Source organism: Bos javanicus, chromosome 12 (genome assembly GCF_032452875.1).
Source record: "Bos javanicus breed banteng chromosome 12, ARS-OSU_banteng_1.0, whole genome shotgun sequence".
NCBI lineage: Eukaryota > Metazoa > Chordata > Mammalia > Artiodactyla > Bovidae > Bos > Bos javanicus.
This window is the reverse complement of record NC_083879.1, coordinates 14,882,306-14,900,341: the sequence shown is the minus strand read 5'-3', so window position 1 is coordinate 14,900,341 and position 18,036 is coordinate 14,882,306. Positions and strand designations below refer to the sequence as shown.

General features: G+C 35.5%; 1 protein-coding gene across 13 annotated transcripts in view; it reads left to right on the top strand.

Moving 5' to 3' along the window:
- Positions 1-18,036, top strand: part of TSC22D1 (TSC22 domain family member 1) — a 123,442-nt gene that overhangs the window by 28,126 nt on the left and 77,280 nt on the right. For 2 of the 13 annotated variants that reach the window (XR_009739858.1, XR_009739854.1), the window contains 2 exons: positions 2,606-2,765; positions 3,670-3,757. The exons of 3 other annotated variants lie outside the window; for them this stretch is intronic. Coding sequence is in view for 5 of the 10 variants with exons in the window: in XM_061434532.1 (XP_061290516.1) it covers positions 2,619-2,765; positions 3,670-3,805 (283 nt within the window). In the remaining 5 variants the exon portion in view is untranslated. 8 more of the 13 variants (XM_061434532.1, XM_061434527.1, XR_009739855.1 and 5 more) reach the window with 7 other exon arrangements.

The window sequence follows — 18,036 nt, the reverse complement described above, 5'->3', positions numbered from 1 at the left end:
GTATGAATATGTTGAATCCACAAGTTTTGGCATACTTTAGGCAAAATAGAGAGGTGATATCTTGAAAGTAATATGACTTGGGAGAATTTCGTGAGTGAGTCTATTTCTCCAGCCAGCTCTCTTATTTTACTTACCTTATAACTTAACCTAAGGACATTTGGCTTTTTAAAATCTAAGTTTGTTGCCTTTTTAATTTATATATTCTGTGGGGCCTGGTAATTCAAGGATTTGGAGCTCCTACTTAAGGAGAAACTGTAAATTTAGACCATTATTAATCTGAGCAAGATAATGATTTATTGGGAGTTGTTTCTCATTTTCAAAGTGAAGTGGGCTTCTAAATTTAAATTTAGAATTGAGTAGTTTTTTTCCATAATGGAATGCTCCCTTTTTGCATATATTTTCAATCAGATATATTGCTATACTACTGATTAGTATTTATAAAATGAAAAACTAAGAAATTTGGAAAATCATATCTTTATAGTTTCTGAATATATTTTAAACTGTATATTAGTTAAGTTTTACTTAGCTCTTATTCATTTGGGAGTCTTTAAATTTCCATGATTTATATTGAAATATTATTAGATAATGAAAAATAATTTGTCAAGAAAATTGATTAGAAAAGGGTAGAGGTTGATTGTTTAATAATTTTGAAAGTGATTTTGTCATACCTGTTTTCACGGTATAGGTCCACTGAAAACAAATGAGGTACCTCTGATGTATCAGTTTTAAGCCTTTCCCATCTGTTAAAGAGCCACTCCTTAAGAACTCCAGCTGTGGAATAGTTTGCAAATCTATTTGTGATTTTTGACCTTTGAAAATGCCTATTTAGATTTTGTTTTCTTGAGAGATTGAATATTCAGATCTTTTCTTTTGGTGCTCTTTTCCTCTTGTTATCCCTCACATTCCTCCTAATGTGATTTTACTGTAAAATACTGTTTAAAGACCCTGGGATTTAAAATCTGTTGGAAATTTGAAGAAAAAATAGCTGCCACATAAACTCATAAAATACTGTTGTAGTTATTTATTTGATATCTCTTGTTAGATGACAGTTTCACCCCCTTGACTTCGTTTTACTTCTTTTTTCATTTCTTTAAATTTTGGAAATTATAGATTTGATGGTTAAATTTATAGGTTTTTCTAAATCCGAACCATTTTCATTTCTCACTTGTACAGAATTTAATATAGTCCTAAGGCACCAAAGGGTTATTACCTCATTCCTTCATCTTCAGGCTTAAAAAAATCTTTTTTTTACTCTAATTGTTGTTAGGTAATGGCATAACCATTCCTTTTCAGCTGTTGGCATTTTTCCAAACTGGCCGGCAGAGCCAGGAGGAAGTGAAGGCATTAAAACTAACTTTGGTTGGTTGCTACCTTCTTAGTGCTGAACCTATAACCTTTGTGAGTTGATTGATAGAGAACAAGAGAGTGCAGTCCTCGTTCCACTAACAGGTAAGGAACCCTTGTGATGACCAGTCGGGGTGAGAGAGAAATAATTTGATAGCATTTTTTCTTAATTTATCCCCAAATACCACATGTCCCTGAAGTCAGACAGTGAACTGCCCATGTTCCATACAGCAGGAGCATACAGCACCTTTCTATTTAGAATAAGATCTGAAATTTAATAGGGATGTATCACTCTGTACCATAGAATACAATTGATCTGTTTTCCACTGTTAAAATTTATCCTGCAGTCCCTCTAACTTTAAATATTATATATCTGCCTATCTTATTCTCCTTTCAGCTTTTCCTTGATCAGATACTATGTGCTTTGAACTTCCTTCTCTTGTTCACCTTATTTCTATAATAAAGTGAACTTATTTTCCAGTATCTTTATCATCATCTATTATTTGGGTATATCTTAACTGCTTTAATTTCTACATTGAAGCCATTAATGATTATTTCCTGGTCCTTCTTGACCCCAAACCAAATGATCATATGTTTGAAAAGGATTTTTAGTCTGATATGCCTATGTCCACTGTTCTGCCCTCCCACTTTTAAAGATGAGTGCTTGAAGAATAAATCTTTTTCAGTGACAGTAGGCACAGCTTGATAAAATTCAGGTTTATTTTCATACTGCTATAATAAGGGGCTGTAGTCTGATTAATTCTTTAAATTACTGAAGAATTAAAAAACTGAGAACAAATTCCGCTTCTTAAGGCAATTCCCAAGGTTTAGTGGTATTCCTGTTAATATACTTGATTATTCTATTTCTGCTTTTCAATCCATCGTCTTCTCTTTGACAGCAGAATTAATTGGGACTCCTCCTTTAATATATCTGAGGTCAAGTGCCTTTGCCTGTCCCTTTAAGACACTTATGATCTTGTTTACCAGTCCTAATTTATCATTTTTGTATTTGGTCTTCCACTTGACGTTGAGTGGTTTGTCACACCCTGTGTTATGACTTAGACCAAGCTAGTTCCCTTCTTAGTAGTTACTGAGGAATTAATCATTTGTGGTGAAAGGCTTCTAAAATTCAAATTAAGAAGGCACGGAAGAATGTGTGCCCAGAGGCAGCCCCTTTTTGTCCTGAGGATAAGTCATTACAAGCTCAATGACCAGAGAATGTAATTTCTTAATAAGAGTTTTTTCTTAAATCTATATTCAGCTCTCTATTTCAGTGCTTCTCTCCTACCAGAGGTGCAAGGAGTGATCCTAGAACCACAGATACAGCCAAGACCACGGAGAGCTTTTGACGTCAGGGGTCCACTTTCTCCACTGAACCTTTGGAGGCAGAATATCCAGCTTCTGGAGAGAGTTGGGAAAGGGTAATAAACAAGTGGGTGCTTTCCATTATTTACTTGGGTTTATTTATAGACTGGAGTGTCCTTCCATTGCCCATGTAATTCTGTTGTTTACTCCTTGGGTTCATAGAAGAACCAAGTGGGGCTGCAATCTGTTTGTTTTTCTAAGAATGCTAACTAGTGCCCTTTCAGAAAAGAGACTTAAGATGTATTTAATTTTCTCTCCAGATAATTAAAGCAGTGGCTGATTTGGGGGCACTGATTTGGTGAATGCCTGTGTAGTCCACAGGAATTTTTAAAAGGAAATACTTGCCCATTTTAACCTTTACTGGTAGCAGTGTACTTCTCAGTGCTCTTTTATATTCCAGTATTTAAGAAGTTTCTGTATTTTGTCTTTGGGCAAACTGGACAAATGTATTTTCCTGATTTATACATCTGATGTCCAGGTATTATCCTACCCTATTAGTGAGAACTTTTTGGTCTATTTTCCTATGTTGAACTTTAGGACGTCATATCAGGTAGATCTTTAACAAGATGCAATGATAGTACCATTATGGTTTTACTGTCAAATTTAGGCTTCATTCTTTAATACGATACATATGAATGAATGAATATGTTTCAGGAGATGCTATCCCTGAAAGCTTTGTTAAATATACTCACAAGTAGTTTTCCAGTCCCTAGGAATAATGTTATTTGTGGCAAAAGAACCTTGTCCTAGATTTTCCCCATGGCATTAATATGGTTTTCTGTTAGTATCTTTGATGCCAAGGGTAGGATTTGATTTCAGGAAGTTCTTATCATCTACAGTGGGTAGAACGTGAACTTTGGTGCCTTTGGCAAGTTTTCACTTTTTCCTTGGTGGATTCCTTCTGTGACTCCAGGTATCTTGATAATGGGAGACCGGTTTATTTGTTCTCTAATTGCCCAGATTTCTTTCAACTGGTAAACATCCTCCTTCCGCCAAAGGAACTCCTCTAGCAGAGCCTTCAAGGATGATATCTGTCACACATGCAGCAACTGCAGTTTGGAAGGCAGTGGTGAACGGAGCCATGCACTATGTCTAGAAGACACAAGGATGAGAGAGCCACCTGATCTTGTCATTGATAAACTTTAAGATTTTCTCTGGTGTACTTTTGATCTGGAAATGGAAAGGCTCAAATTATGACGTAATTTTTTCAGATTGGAACTTTACATGACCATGAAACTATTCCTTTCTATTCAGAAGACTGAACTAGAGGAAGCATGAGAGACTCCTTTCTTTAAAAAAGCAGCTCTCTATCTGTTTCACTTAAAAGATTTGTGGGATTGAAAATCACCCTAATGAAGCAGGCAGACTTTCTGGTAGTCTCGGAGACCCAGAAAACTTAATGAAACTTGTCTTTTGTTGCCCAACACTGAAAAGAACTAGGAAGTAAAGGGTGGAAATCTTAATTATTCCTAAATTACTTTTAATATTAGGATGTACTTTTTTGGTTTATCTTTTTCTAGTCTTGAGCCTTATTCTTGTTGAATCAACAGATTCCAGTATAGAAGTAGAGGCACCTTCTAAGTTAAGTCTTTCAAAGTAAATACCTGTTAAACTTGAGGTACTGTTCTGCGTTTGCAGGCATTCTAAAGTTGAATGATCCCGAAACAAAGAGGTATTTTATAGAGCAAAGGCAAGTAGTAGTAGTAGTAGAATAAGCCTCTGTGTGTGAGTTAAGTGTTGCAAGAAAGTTATCCAAACTATGGATTTGATAAATTGATGGAAGTAGCTATCAAAATGTTTTATTTCCCTTTTTAGTATCTATTAAAACTAGTCAGTTGAAAGCTACTAAAGAAGTTTTTTAAAGTTACACGATTCTGCCAGTTTGTTTTATTTGGTCTAAACTTTAAGAATGGAGGTTCTAGAGGTAACACTCTGGAAGCATCTAAATGTTTTAGAAATCTTAAGAGGTTTTAGAAGCCACACTTGCTAGGTTATAACCTGGCCTTTAGTCTTTGTTGGCTATGTGTGGGACCCGTTTTCCCCTCATTAATTATACATAAACTTTTGAATATATGGTACTTAAAAGTAAGTTTAAAAGATCAGTTTGAGCTAAAATTTCCCAGGAGAGCTCTGAGTTCCCATAAATGATTACAACTTTTTAGTCTTGATTTGCTTTTGTTAAAAGTTAATAAGATAGTTTTTACAAACACATATAAATTAAAAAATAACTACTCAACATTTTAGAACTCAGGGAACTGAAGGCCAGTTTATGGCCTTTTGTTTTAGTTTTTAAGAGAAATGATTTAGTCTCTTAATCCCATTCATCTCATGCTTTGATTAAATTTTAGCTTTGTTCCTTAAAGTGTGCAAAAGAAATGTAAGTGCATTTCTATTCATCTCATGCCACTGAAAGCTATTTAAAAGTGAAACTTCGTGTATATTAATGTGAACTGATTTGTTTAAACTTTTATTTTGATTCATTTTCTTTCATATTTTTAAATATTTCATGTCACAATATGCAATCCTATATTTTTCAGTGTTTATTTTATGAATATTAATATAAGCTAATTTTTTTCTAGAATGATTGTGTAACATTTGTATTATGTGATCATTTGAAAAACTAATAAATATTTTCTCCATGAAAAAAATGCACTTACTGATAAATGGCTTATTTTTCTTTCAGGAGTAGAAAATGGAAACTATAACAGTATTTTAAAATGTATTTTAATTTTATGTGTCTTCCTCTAAGTATTTCTGAATATATATCCTTGGATGTCTTAAACTTTTTTGAGAAAAAAATGATTTAAACTGTTAAAATGACTTTTCATTGGGTCACACAGTGCCAAATTAAGGAAATAGGTGATCTATTTAGTCTTGTTTTTGCATTTTACTGATTAGCTTCACCTTAGCTTCGTTTCCAGAATTGGATTTTTTTTAGATGCCATTTTTGTATGTCGATTTGCAAACCATTAAAACTAGAGTTAATATTGCAAATATAGGGAGTAATACACTCAAGTCTTTTAAAGTGAGATCTTGCTAAACATAGACCCTTAGAAAATTGCATACAGAAGACAGTTCTTCGAGTCAGAAAAAGGATATTTGAGAATAATGACTTATTGGAGAACTGTTTTATTAGTGGGTGCTGTTAATAGGAGAAGAAAGTATTTTACATTTTGGTGTTCTACTTGAACAAGTAATTGGAGAAGGGGAAATCTTAACTTACAGAGTCTCTTTTTTTTAACCTTATCAAGAGAACATGGGAAAGGATAAAATTTGGTTTTCATGATTCTTGTCTTTATATCTACATAAACTTAATTAGAGCCATTAGAACAATTTACTTTTCTATGCAGAGTCTGCTAGAAACAAGAGGAGATTTCCCTTTTGGTTTGATGAAAATTTGTAAGAAGCAGACTGCTAAAATTAAAAAACTTTATGGTGGAGTCCTAGGTGACAAATAAGAAGTTTAGTTAATGACAACTTGTGGATTAAAATGACCTAATTTGGCTCTCTAAAGAAATTATACTCTGAAAAAAAGAATTATAAAAGGGTATTATGATTTAGAGTAGCTACTGTATTTGGGGTGTGGGAGAGGAGCTAAAATTCTTGGCTTTATTAGTCTAGTAGTTTGGAAAAGATGAGTAAAAATACTGTGGATAAAATTTTGTTTTTAGAATTAAAGGTATTGAAAGATTCACAGACAAAATGTATTTCTATGAAAGATGGGAGGCTATATTTCCTTGAGTACAAAAGAATTTAGAAGCCTTAACTATGTGTATTTAAAAGATGTAGGGCAGGGAGTGTTAAATAAGAGCATTATACTGGAAATTTCAAACATATTGTAAAAATAGTGATGAAATGAGAGTTTTAAAAATGATTTTCATTACATGAACTCTTCCCTACACTATCAGTAGTTTCAAAATAAAAACGTTTATGAATACTGAACATGGCTTTATGTTTGAGGTATAAGAACTAGGCTTATTGTTTCACTATGATTCGTAGGACTAGCTATAGAATAAAATAGTTTTTTTTATTTGAGTAAAGAACTTTTTTTTTTAATAACTTCTGTTTTAAAGGAGATAAATGTCAATAAGAAGTGTGTCTACAAGTACTGACCTTGTAGCTATTGTAAATATATCCATAAATCTTATTCGATTTTGCTGTATTGAAACACTTGAGCAAAGTGTCAGTGCCTAGATGTCCTAAGCAATTTCTTGATTTTAAAAATTCAGGTATTTTAATTTCCCATTTAAGAAAGTTCACATTAACTTAGTCTTGAAATGTGAAAGGTTTGTATTTCCAAAATAAGCACATAGGTGCTCTTTAAAGGTTTTTCCCACTTAAATGTACATCTAAGGTAATCAGATTACTGCAGTAAGAAAAAACAAAAAATGCTAGGGAACTTTGAAGTGTGCATCGGAGTTTTCAGGAATTGTGATCAAAGTGATCTCTACTCAAGAGGTAAGATATGGCATGTAGGTAGAAAATGTTCAAAATATTTTCAGTGTTAACATCTGATGATAAAGTGACCTACAACAGATTTCCTTGGATTTTCAGACAGATGTAGAGTTAGGGAAAGAATTTTTCTTTAAATTTGCCCCAGAGAAGAGCAATGGATAAACCACAAATTTGTCTGGAGTGAATTTAGGAACATACGTCTATCTACATTGTACTCTCTGTACCTGGCCTACTGTATTCCAGGCATCTCCTACCCTTGCTCTCTTTTAAGAGAACCCTTGTTCTCTTAATGTTTATGATCCATACTTAACTTAGTATTTCTTATGTGCTGAGCACTGTTAAAATACTGTACTTTACATGGAAAGTTGAGTACATATTTCATGAGGTTATTCCCTGGTTGTTGGTTGTGTATGCCTATTTTTATTAAACCTAAAATGTAGAAAGTAGCTGTACTGAGTAATTTTAACTTTGGTTTGAGAAGTTAATTTGAGTTTTATAAACATTCACTTTCACTGTAACTCAGAGGAATCTTTAAGAAATAATATTGTTGGCTAGTATAAACAAAATTGTTAAGACAAGATATTTATAAGGTTATTCCATAAGGTATATTAAGTGGGTTCAAAGAATCAAAAGTTAGCATAATATTCAGTCTATCTAGAAACAAAGGAAAATGTAATATTCAGTACAGATGAGCTAGAAATATGATTTAGGATTTTTTTTTCCCTAAAATTACGTTATTATAATTTACTCAGTAGATGGCAACATAAAAAACAATACTCTTCCATCCTATCTTTTTAATTCTTTTTGTAAGAATACCAGCTTGTGGACATTTGGCTTTTACTTAAAATACTGTGCTATCTGTTGTGGTTTTTCCTTTATACAGAGCACATGATCATGTTGTAGTGATAGCACTCATGACTTCAGTGAGATAGCTCATTCCATGTTCAGGATGCTCTGATGGGAAGAAGCTGATCCAGAATATGCTTCCATGTCACTTTTTATTTGAAGATTACCTTGGGAATTAGCCAAGTTAGAACCTTCATCTTACATACAAGATTAATTGATGTCTGAGAATATCACGTGTATTTCTAATATCACATAGTTGATTAAAGGTCTACTGTAGGATTTGAGTCTCTTGAAGGCTCTGAGATCTATACTTATCCTGTACTTTATTGCTGCCTCATGTTAGTCCCAGTTCTGGGAACATCGAGCAAGTCTGATTCCCTTCAAATACCATAGCCTGCAGGTGATTTAAGATGGCTCTTACACTGCATCAATTTCAAATGCAGTTTGTTTCATTTTTTTTTTCCCCTACAGGTTAAGCATACCTCCATTTCTTGCTCTTAGGTAGCATGGTTTTGAAATCCTTAAGAGTTTTGTAGATCTCTGAACATGCTTCAGTATATTATTTTTCTTAATGTGTGACACAACAAAGTACAGGTATGCTCAGCCTCTGTTTGACCTTGTGACACTCATACTGCTTTGTTTATCTTTACGTATTTATCCAATCAGGTGCTTAATTTTACGAGATTCTCTTGGACAAAAGAGTTTCATATTGATATGTAAATTTTGTTAAAAAATCAGGGCAGTAGTCTCTTACAGACTAACATGCGCAGTTCAGTGGAAAAGAAAATGACTCAAAGTCAAGCCAGATCCTTGAGAAAGCAATCAAAAAAGTGTAATCTTCATTTCAGTTATTGCTTGCTTAATTCTGACTCACAGAGCTATAAATTCTGTATTAAATAGTTTTTATTGTTGTTCAGTCACTAAGTCATGTCTAACTCTTTCCGACCACATGGACTGAGCACCACCAGGCTCTGAGCACCCCCCACCTGTCCTCCACTATCTCCCAGAGTTTGCTCAAACTCAGGTCCATTGAGTCAGTTATGATATCTAGCCATCTCGTCCTCTGCTGCCCCCTTCTTCTTTTGCCCTCAGTCCCCAATATCAACATCTTTTCCTTGCTTTTTGCATCAGGTGGTCAAAGTATTGGAGCTTCAGCGTCAGTCCTTCCAGTGGATGTTCAGGGTTGATTTCCTTTAGGATTGACTGGTTTGATCTCCTTGCAGTCCAAGGAACTCTGAAGAGTCTTCTCCAGCACCACAATTCAAAAGCATTAATTCTTAGTGCAAAATGTTATTTTTCAGGTTGTCCTTTAGTAATTTAAGGGGAAGCAGGCCCTTTGGAGCTAAATTGTTGACACAAGGACTGACATTGAGACGAAAATGAACTTGTGTTTAGTAACAATTAAAACTGGAAATGAAAGGCAGTGCTTTAGTGGAAAATTTTGAGATACATCCCAAACGGCTGAAGATGGTGGAGAAGTGCCCTGGAAGCCTGTGTGGCGAAAATTCTCATATTTTCCTGTTGCCTTTTGAAATATCGTGCAAAGACTTCAGCAACGTTGTTTTGGTATAACAGTGTTTTAAGTTACCAGTTAAACAGCTTCCCCCCTCCTCTCCAAATTTTAAATTGAGCTCCAGGAAGACATGTATTTAATACCTTTGAGGTATGAGTAGCCTAATGGTTTTTTTAATGGTTGATTGCATGTACCTTTAGGGTATGTGTTAACCTTTTTTAGAGAAATCCTCAGGGTGTGTTCTACCTTACCTGAGTTAGAGAGAATTTGAGGACAAATGAGCAAGAAAGAAAAGAACGATTTACATGCCTACTTTGTGCAACTTTTGCTAGGTGAATTACACAGGGAGGCCTGGCGTCCTGCGATTCATGGGGTCGCAAAGAGTCGGACACGACTGAGCGACTGATCTGATGTGATTAAATCCAGTTGACCTTTTAGGTGATTTTTTATTTTACACCCAAAGATGCCAAAACTCAAATCACAATATCTTCCCAAGGGCATATAATCAATAAGCAACAAAAGTAGCATTTAAAAGAAAATTTGTAAAAATCTAAAGAATTCTATCATGCTGTTGATTGTCAAACATCTTTGCCGAAAAGAATGGATATTCTTAGGAAAATTCCATTTTTAAAAGGGATATTTTTACTTAGTATGCATTTTTAAATTGAGAGTAGTTTTAGTCTTTACAGAAAAATTCACCAGAAAGTTCAGAATACCTCCCTCCTCCCCATATACAATTTTGCTTATCATAGTTTGCTCTATTGACATCTTGTGTGGTGTATTTTATAATTCATGAACTGATATCGATACCTCATCATTAAGTGAAATGTATAGTTTAGGGTTCACGGCTGTCATACAGTTCTGCAAGTTTCCCCATATACATAATGTCATGTAATAATGTCATACAGAAAAGTTTCACCAACCTACACATGATACACGCCTATATTCATCCCTGTGTTCCCTCCCCACCCCTGGCAATCACAGATCTTTTCCTTCTTTGTGTAGTTTTCCCTCTAGCCACCTCAGACTGCCTTCTTTAAGTTAGCGGTGTACAATGTCTCCTTGTGACTTGTTAATGTACTTCTTTTTATTACTGAACGGTATTCCATCATATGAATCTACCACTGTGTGTTTATCCACTCATCTTTGAAGGACATCCTGATTGCCTCCAGTTTTTGGCACTTAGGAACAAAACTGCTGTAAACATTGGTGTGTAGGGTTTTTGAGGACAGAAGATTTCAACTCATTTGGAAAAACAGCCAGCAGTGCAATTGCTGGATGTTACGGTAAGGCTATGCTTAGCATTGTAAGAAACGGCCCAGCTGTCTTTCTTCCAAAGTGGCTGTACCATTTTGCCTTCCCACCAGCGATGAACCAGAGTTCCTGTTCTGCATCCTTGCCAGCATGTGGTGCTGGTGGTGTTTTGGATTGTAGTCCCTCCAGTAGGTGTATAGTGGCTTCTTACTGTTTCATTTTGCAGTTCTGTAATGATACTATTTACCATCTGTGTATCCTTTTCTGTGAGGTCTCCTTTCAGATCTCTTGCCCATTTAAAAAGTTTTTTTTTCCTTTTGTTTTAAAAGTCCTATGTATGTTTTAGATAGCACTCCTTTACCAGAGAAGTATTTTGAAAGTATTTTCTCCTAGTCTGTGACTTGTCTTCATTATCTTAACTGTGTCTCCTAAAGAGCAAAAGTTTTAAAGTTTAATCAATTCCATATCAATTTTTTTTCCTCTGATGGATTGTGCTTTTGATGTTGCGTCTTTTAAAAACTCACTGTTAGACTCACGGTCACCTACATTTTTTCCTATGTTACCTTCAGAAGTTTTACAGTTTTGAATTTTACATTTAGACCTGTGATCCATTTTGGATCACAGTTTTGTGAAAGTTGTAAGGCATAAGTTTAAGAAAAGACTGTCGTTTTTCCTTTGTATTTTCTTTGCTCCTTTTCCAAGATCACTTGACTATATTTGTGTGGGTCTGTTTCTGGGCAGTTTATCCCATTTCATTGACCTGTCTTTTCTGATACTACTACACTGTTGAATACTGTAGATTTTTTGGTTCATCTCAAAATTGGTTGTCAGTTCTCTAATTTTCTAGGTCTTTCACTGAGGCTGAAACTAGGTCTTTCGTATAAATTTTAGAATCAATTTGTCCACAAAATGACTTAAGTAGGTTTTTTATTGGGATGGCATCGGATCTAAAGATTAAGTTGGGAAGACCTGACGTCTAACCATCTATGATCATGTAATTAGTCTCCCATTTATTTAGATCTTTAATTTTTCATCAACATTTTGTAGTTTTTTCCTCACATGGATCCTGTATATATTTTGTTAAATTTATACCTAAATATTTCTTTTTTTTTTTTTTTGGTGCTGATGCAAATGGTGTATTTTTAACTCCAGTTGTTCATTCCTGATATATAGGAAAACAGTTAACTTTACCTTTATCTTGCAACCTTTTTATAGTTGCTTACTAGTTACAGGTGCTTTTTCTTTCTTTCTTTAGGGGCTTTCAATATACAGTATGTCAGCTGCAAATAAAGACAATTTTGTTTTCCTTTTTAGTCTTTTTACCTTTCATTTCCTTTGCTTATTGCACTGGTTAGGACTTGCAGGTACAAAGTTCAGTAAGGATGGTGAGAGGGGACTTCCTTGTCTTATTCATGATATTGGGTGGAAAGCATCTGGTTTCTTAACAATAAGCATGATGTTAGGTGTAGGTTTTTTGTAGATATTTTTCACATTATGGAAGTTCCCCTCTAATTCTGTTTCCTCAGAGGTTTTTTGTTTGAGTGTTGTGTATTTTTTTAAAATCATGAGTTGATGTTGCCTTTGTCAAATGCTTTGCATTTATTGATATGATCATATGATTTTTCTCTAGTGTTTATAATTGATTTTTGAATACTAAATCACCCTTACATATGTGGGTTAAATGGAGCTTGGCCATGGTGTATAATTCTTTTTACATGTTACTGCATTCAGTTTGTTAATATTTTGTCAAGTATTCTTGTATCAAGGTTAATGAAACACTGGTCTATAATTTTCTTTTTTGTAATGTCTTTGACTGTGATATTCGAATTGCTTCATAGAATGAGTCAGGAATTGTTCACTTTGTTTCTACTTTCTGAAATAAATTGTAGAGAATTGGTGTTATTTTATTAAACATTTGGTAGAATTCATCAGTGAAACCATGTGGGCTTTGTGCTTTCTGCTTGGGAGGGTTATTAATCGTTAATTCAGTTTCTTTCAATAGATACAAACCTTTCCAGTTTGTTTCTTGTAAGTTTTGGTAGATTATATCTTTTAAATTCATTTAATCTAAGTTAACAAATTTGTGGAGTAGAGTTCATAATATTCCTTACTATCCTTTTAATGTCCATAGGATCAGTAGTAATGGCTCCTCTTTCATTGTGTTATTAGTGATTTGTGTCTTCTTTCTTTTTAATTGTTAGCCTGGCTAGAGATTTACCAGTTTTATTGATAAAATTACCAAACCTTGGTTTTGTGGATTTTTCTGTTTTATTGTTTTCAGTTTCAGTTTCATTGACTTCTCTAATTTTTATTTCTCTTTTTCCACTTGCCTTAGGTTTATGTGGCTCTTCTTTCCCAGCACTGTTTTTGCTGTGTTTCAGAATTTTGATAAATTGTATTTTCACTTTCTTCAGTTTGAAGTATTTAAAGATTACTCTTGAGGCTCTTAAAACCAATGTATTATTTAGAAGTGTTGTTTAATCTCCATTTTGGGGATTTTCATCTATCTGTAAATATTTGGTATCTTAATAATTTTTAGTTCAGTTCTATTTTGATCTGAGAGAATACTCAGCATGCTTTCTAGTCTTTTAAAATTTTGTGGTGTGTATTATGGCCTTTAATCTTGGTGAATTCTCCATGTGAGCTTGAGAAGGTATATTTTGCTGTTGTTAGATGAAGTAGTCTTTAGATATCAGTTAGACCAGCTGATTGATGGTGCTGTTCAGTTCAGCTGTCTTTCCTGATTTTCAGCCTGCTGAGTCTGTCACTTACTGGTAGAGCAGCCTTGAAGTCTTTCAGTGTATTAGTCTGTTCATCAGTTTCTCATTTCAGCTCTGTTAGTTTTTGACTCACATATATTGATGCTCTGTTGTTAAACAAATACATGCTAAGGGTTGTCATCTCTTCATAGAGAATTGACCCCCTTCATCATTGTGTAATGTCCTTCTTTATCCCTGGTAACTTCTCCTTGTTTTGAAGTCTGGTTTTCCTGAAATGTATGTGGTTATTCTAATGTTCTTTTAATTAATGTTATGGTATATCTTTCTTATCCTCAAATCTCCTGTATTTATATTTACTGTGAACTTTTCTTTCAACATACAGTTGGGTCTTTTTTTTTTTTTTCCAATCCATTTGATAGTCACTGTCTTTTAATTGATGTATTTCAACCATTTACATTTAAAGCAATGTTTTTAAGTTGGATTTATATCTATCTTGTTTGTTTATTGCCTTTGTCCTTCTAAAATGTGTTTTGCCCTACACTCTATTTCTGCTTTCTCTGGTATAATTCTAGCCTAGGGTCCTAACATTTACATATGCTTTGCCAGGAGGAGCCTTCTAAATCATTTCACTTCTTTAATTTGATTCATTTAATTCTTTTGAGCATCCACTTACTAAATTTCATGCGTCTCTCAAGTGCTGAAGATAAGATGCTTCTACCCCATACCCGTCTTTTCAAAGGCTTTCTGCCCTAGTTCTCCGGAGCCTGGATCGATCTATTGTGTCTTGTCAAAGACTTTATGGCTTTAGTATTTTCTCTGTGAGCCAGTCTCCCTCTCTACTGGATCGTTCCCATTACCATCTAATTAAGCTTTCATATGTCATCTTAAGGAAGCCATCTTGACCTTTTCCCTCACCCTCTAACTTCTACTACAGTCTGTACTCACTTTTATTACCAAGAATTATCTACTCATATTGTTATAATTTCGCAAATTTTATTTTTTTCTTAGTCTATCCCATTGTGGCTTTTGCATCTAACATCATGTGACTGCTCTTATCAAAGTCTCAGGTTCTGTGGCAACAGCAGGTCTACTCGATGTTTACCTGTACCTTCTGACCTCTTAGCAGAATTCATTGTAGTTGAACCTATCTTCTGAAATGCCCTTCTCAGTCCTTGAGTTTTTCTTTTAGCCTCTTCTTGCTTTGCACTTGGATGACTTCATCCATTCCCATGACTTAATGCTTTTTCTTTTTTTTAACTCCCCCTAATGGTTATCTCTTGCCCAGCTACCTCCTCAAAGCTCCGGTCTTGATACCCACTTGGAAATCAAGTGGATTCAACTACATAAAAAAAAAAGTCCAACCCCAGGCTATTTTTTCTCTGTGTCTTCTTCATTTCAGTAAAGAATGATATTGATCTCACATCAGAAACAATGGAGTGGTCTCCCTTACCTCCCATATGCAGTCTGTTATTTGTTAGTCCAGTTGGTTGTTTTGGGATTTTTAAAAAACTTTTTTTTTTTCTTTTTATAGCGGTTTTACGTTTATAGAAAAATTGACCAAAAAATACAGAGCTTCTATATTAATTTCCCCTCCCTAGTTTCCTTTACTAGCCTTTTGCATTAGTTTGGTATATTTGTTGTAGTTGAACCAGTTTTGGTCCATTGAAGTCCAGAGTTTACATAAGGATTTACTCTGTGTCAGCAGTGCTGTGGATTTTGCTAAATGTGTAATTTCACCTATCCATCATTAGGGTATCTTGTCACCACCACAGTCCCTGGCACCCACTGATATTTTTACTGTCTCTCAAGGTTTGTCTTTCCCAGAAGGTCATACAGTTGGAATCTTGTAGCATTTCCCGCTGGTTTCTTTCACTCAGCCATATGCAGTTAAGGTTCGTCCTTTTGTGGCTTGATAGCATATTTCTTTTTATTACTGTATAGATCTGCCACAGTTTGTTTGTTCTTCACCTTTTGTAGGACGTCTTGGTTGCTTTCAGTGTTGGGGACTTACGAGTAAGAAAAGCTCCTATAAACATTTGTGTGCAGGTGTTCTGAGGACACATTTGCAACACACTAGTAGCGCAACTGCTGGATCTTAAACGTAAGCCTCTGTTGAGGTTTGTAAGAAACCTCCACACTATCCCAGAGTAGCTGTACCGTTCTGCATTCCTACCAGCACTAAGGAGCATTCCTGTCGTCTTACGTCTTTGTCAAGTAGAAAATAAAATACAGCCCAAAAGCAGAGCCAAAAAATAGTATCCAGTTTTTCACAGAGAAATTATGAGACAGAGTTTACATATAAATATCTCCACTTCTAGTGGAGTTTTCATGTCACAACAGTTGACTGTATTTCCCAAGAATGTAAGAGGTGTTAAATCCTTTAGGATAAACTCCTCTTCATTATAGGTATTCTGACTTATTTCGTAGTGTGGTGGTATCTCATTTTTTAATTTGCAGTCCCCTAATGGCATGATATTGAGCATCTTTTCACATGCTTATTTTCCATCTCTATATCCTCTTTGGTATTTAGATAAGGCCAGTGTTTTTAGATTGATCTGTTTTTTTCCCAATGTAGATGTTTATTTCATCTAGCACCAGCTTTTGAGAAGACTGTCCTTTCACCTTTGAATCACTTTGGTTCCTTTTTCAAAGATCAGATTTCCCTCCTAAATCTGTCTCAAGTCTGTCCAGCTTCTCACTATTTCCATCTACCAACCTCTACTCCAGGCTGTCCCTTGCCTGGACTGTTGAAGTAGCCCTCTCTGGTCACCTTGACTTCTGTGTTCTTTATAGAATAGGATTTATTACATCCATCCGTATCTGTTTGATGTTGAAGACTCAGTTGCTTTTCTTCATTAAAACTATAAAGTCCAAATTCTTTTATCATGGCCTGTGATCTTGCCTCCAGCTTTACCCTAATTCCTGCTCTCTAGTCAACCTTGGGTTTATTTCATGAAGTCTCTAAATTGCTTATCCTCTCCTTTAGGGGATTCCCGGTGACTGGAACGTCGCTTCCTCTGATTGTAGGTCTCAGCTTCCGTGTTTCCATTTTAGAGATGCTGTCTCTAGTCACTAGATCTAAACATCCCATTCTGCTTCTTAACCTTCATTCTTTGATATCAATTCCTTCCTAGTATTTTTCTCAATTTAAAATATATAGTTTGTTTATATATTGCCTGGCTTCCAGAGGTCATGTCTGTTATTCATACTGTTTCTTAGCACTTGGCAGAGTAGCTATCACACAATAGGCACTGAACAGATACTTCAGTGAGGAAGATGTAGGCAACTTTTCACATGTCCACATCTAGTGAGGGAGATCCACACAGAAATAGGTGAATCGCAGGGCCATTTCAGTGCTGTTGGACAATGTTATAGTTCCGGAAAATAAGCAATAGAAGACTTAAAAAAAAATCTTTGGGATTCTCGGAGAAGGCAGTGGCACCCAACTCCAGTACTGTTGCCTGGAAAATCCCATGGACGGAGGAGCCTGGTAGGCCGCAGTCCATGGGGTCGCTAAGAGTTGGACACGACTGAGCGACTTCACTTTCACTTTTCACTTTCATGCATTGGAGAAGGAAATGGCAACCCACTCCAGTGTTCTTGCCTGGAGAATCCCAGGGACGGGGGAGCCTGGTGGGCTGCCGTCTATGGGGTCGCACAGAGTCGGACACGACTGAAGCGACTTAGCAGTGTGAACTAGTGATTACAGTAATCAATTTCTGAAGTCTTACTGCCCAGGCTTATTTATGAATCCTTATTGCCTTGGCCATAAGTGAGTTAAATATTTGATAATGCAGGGTCAACATAACTTTCATCCTAGCAGTACGATCCCAGAAATCATCCATTGGTACTGACAGTATGGGTGCTTTAGGGACGATCTCAAGCCCACTGAGAGATTGTCCAGCCTACTGACTGAACATGGCCTGTAGGGTGCGTGTTGGTTTTGAGTGCTCAGTGCAGCCATTCACCTGGGCAAGTTTAACCTCCGTGTGCCTCAGTTTCCTCATCTGTGAAGGAGCTAATAAACACTGCACGGGGTTGTGATGAGGGTTGAATAGACTAATACGTAAAGCATTTTTTCATGTGCCAGATAAAGAAAAAGTGCTTATTCTGTCATTAACATTTTATGATGTTCGAGTACCCTGAGTAATATGCAGCTTTCTCAACAGACACTTCCGTTCACACTTTTTCTTCAGACTGTATTCTGATGCCAAACATAAATCTTAACCTTCTCAGCACCCATCCTTTCTCCTCCATCTATGCTCTGCATCCAGTCACCTCTGCTTTCTCAGATGTCTTATGACTTAAAATTCCCTCTCATATTTCTTCCTTTCAAACAAATCTTTCTTGTATGCATGCATACAAACACATTCAAGTCTCCAATGAAAAAAATAAGTAACTGCAGGAGCTGCCCCACCTCTTCCTCTGTGTATGCAAACTTACTGTCTCTAACATTCTCTCTATTTCTTTCAGTACCACTCATTTCTCTATTCCAAGCTTGTTTCTACCTCTGAACTTCACTGAAATGATACCACTGAG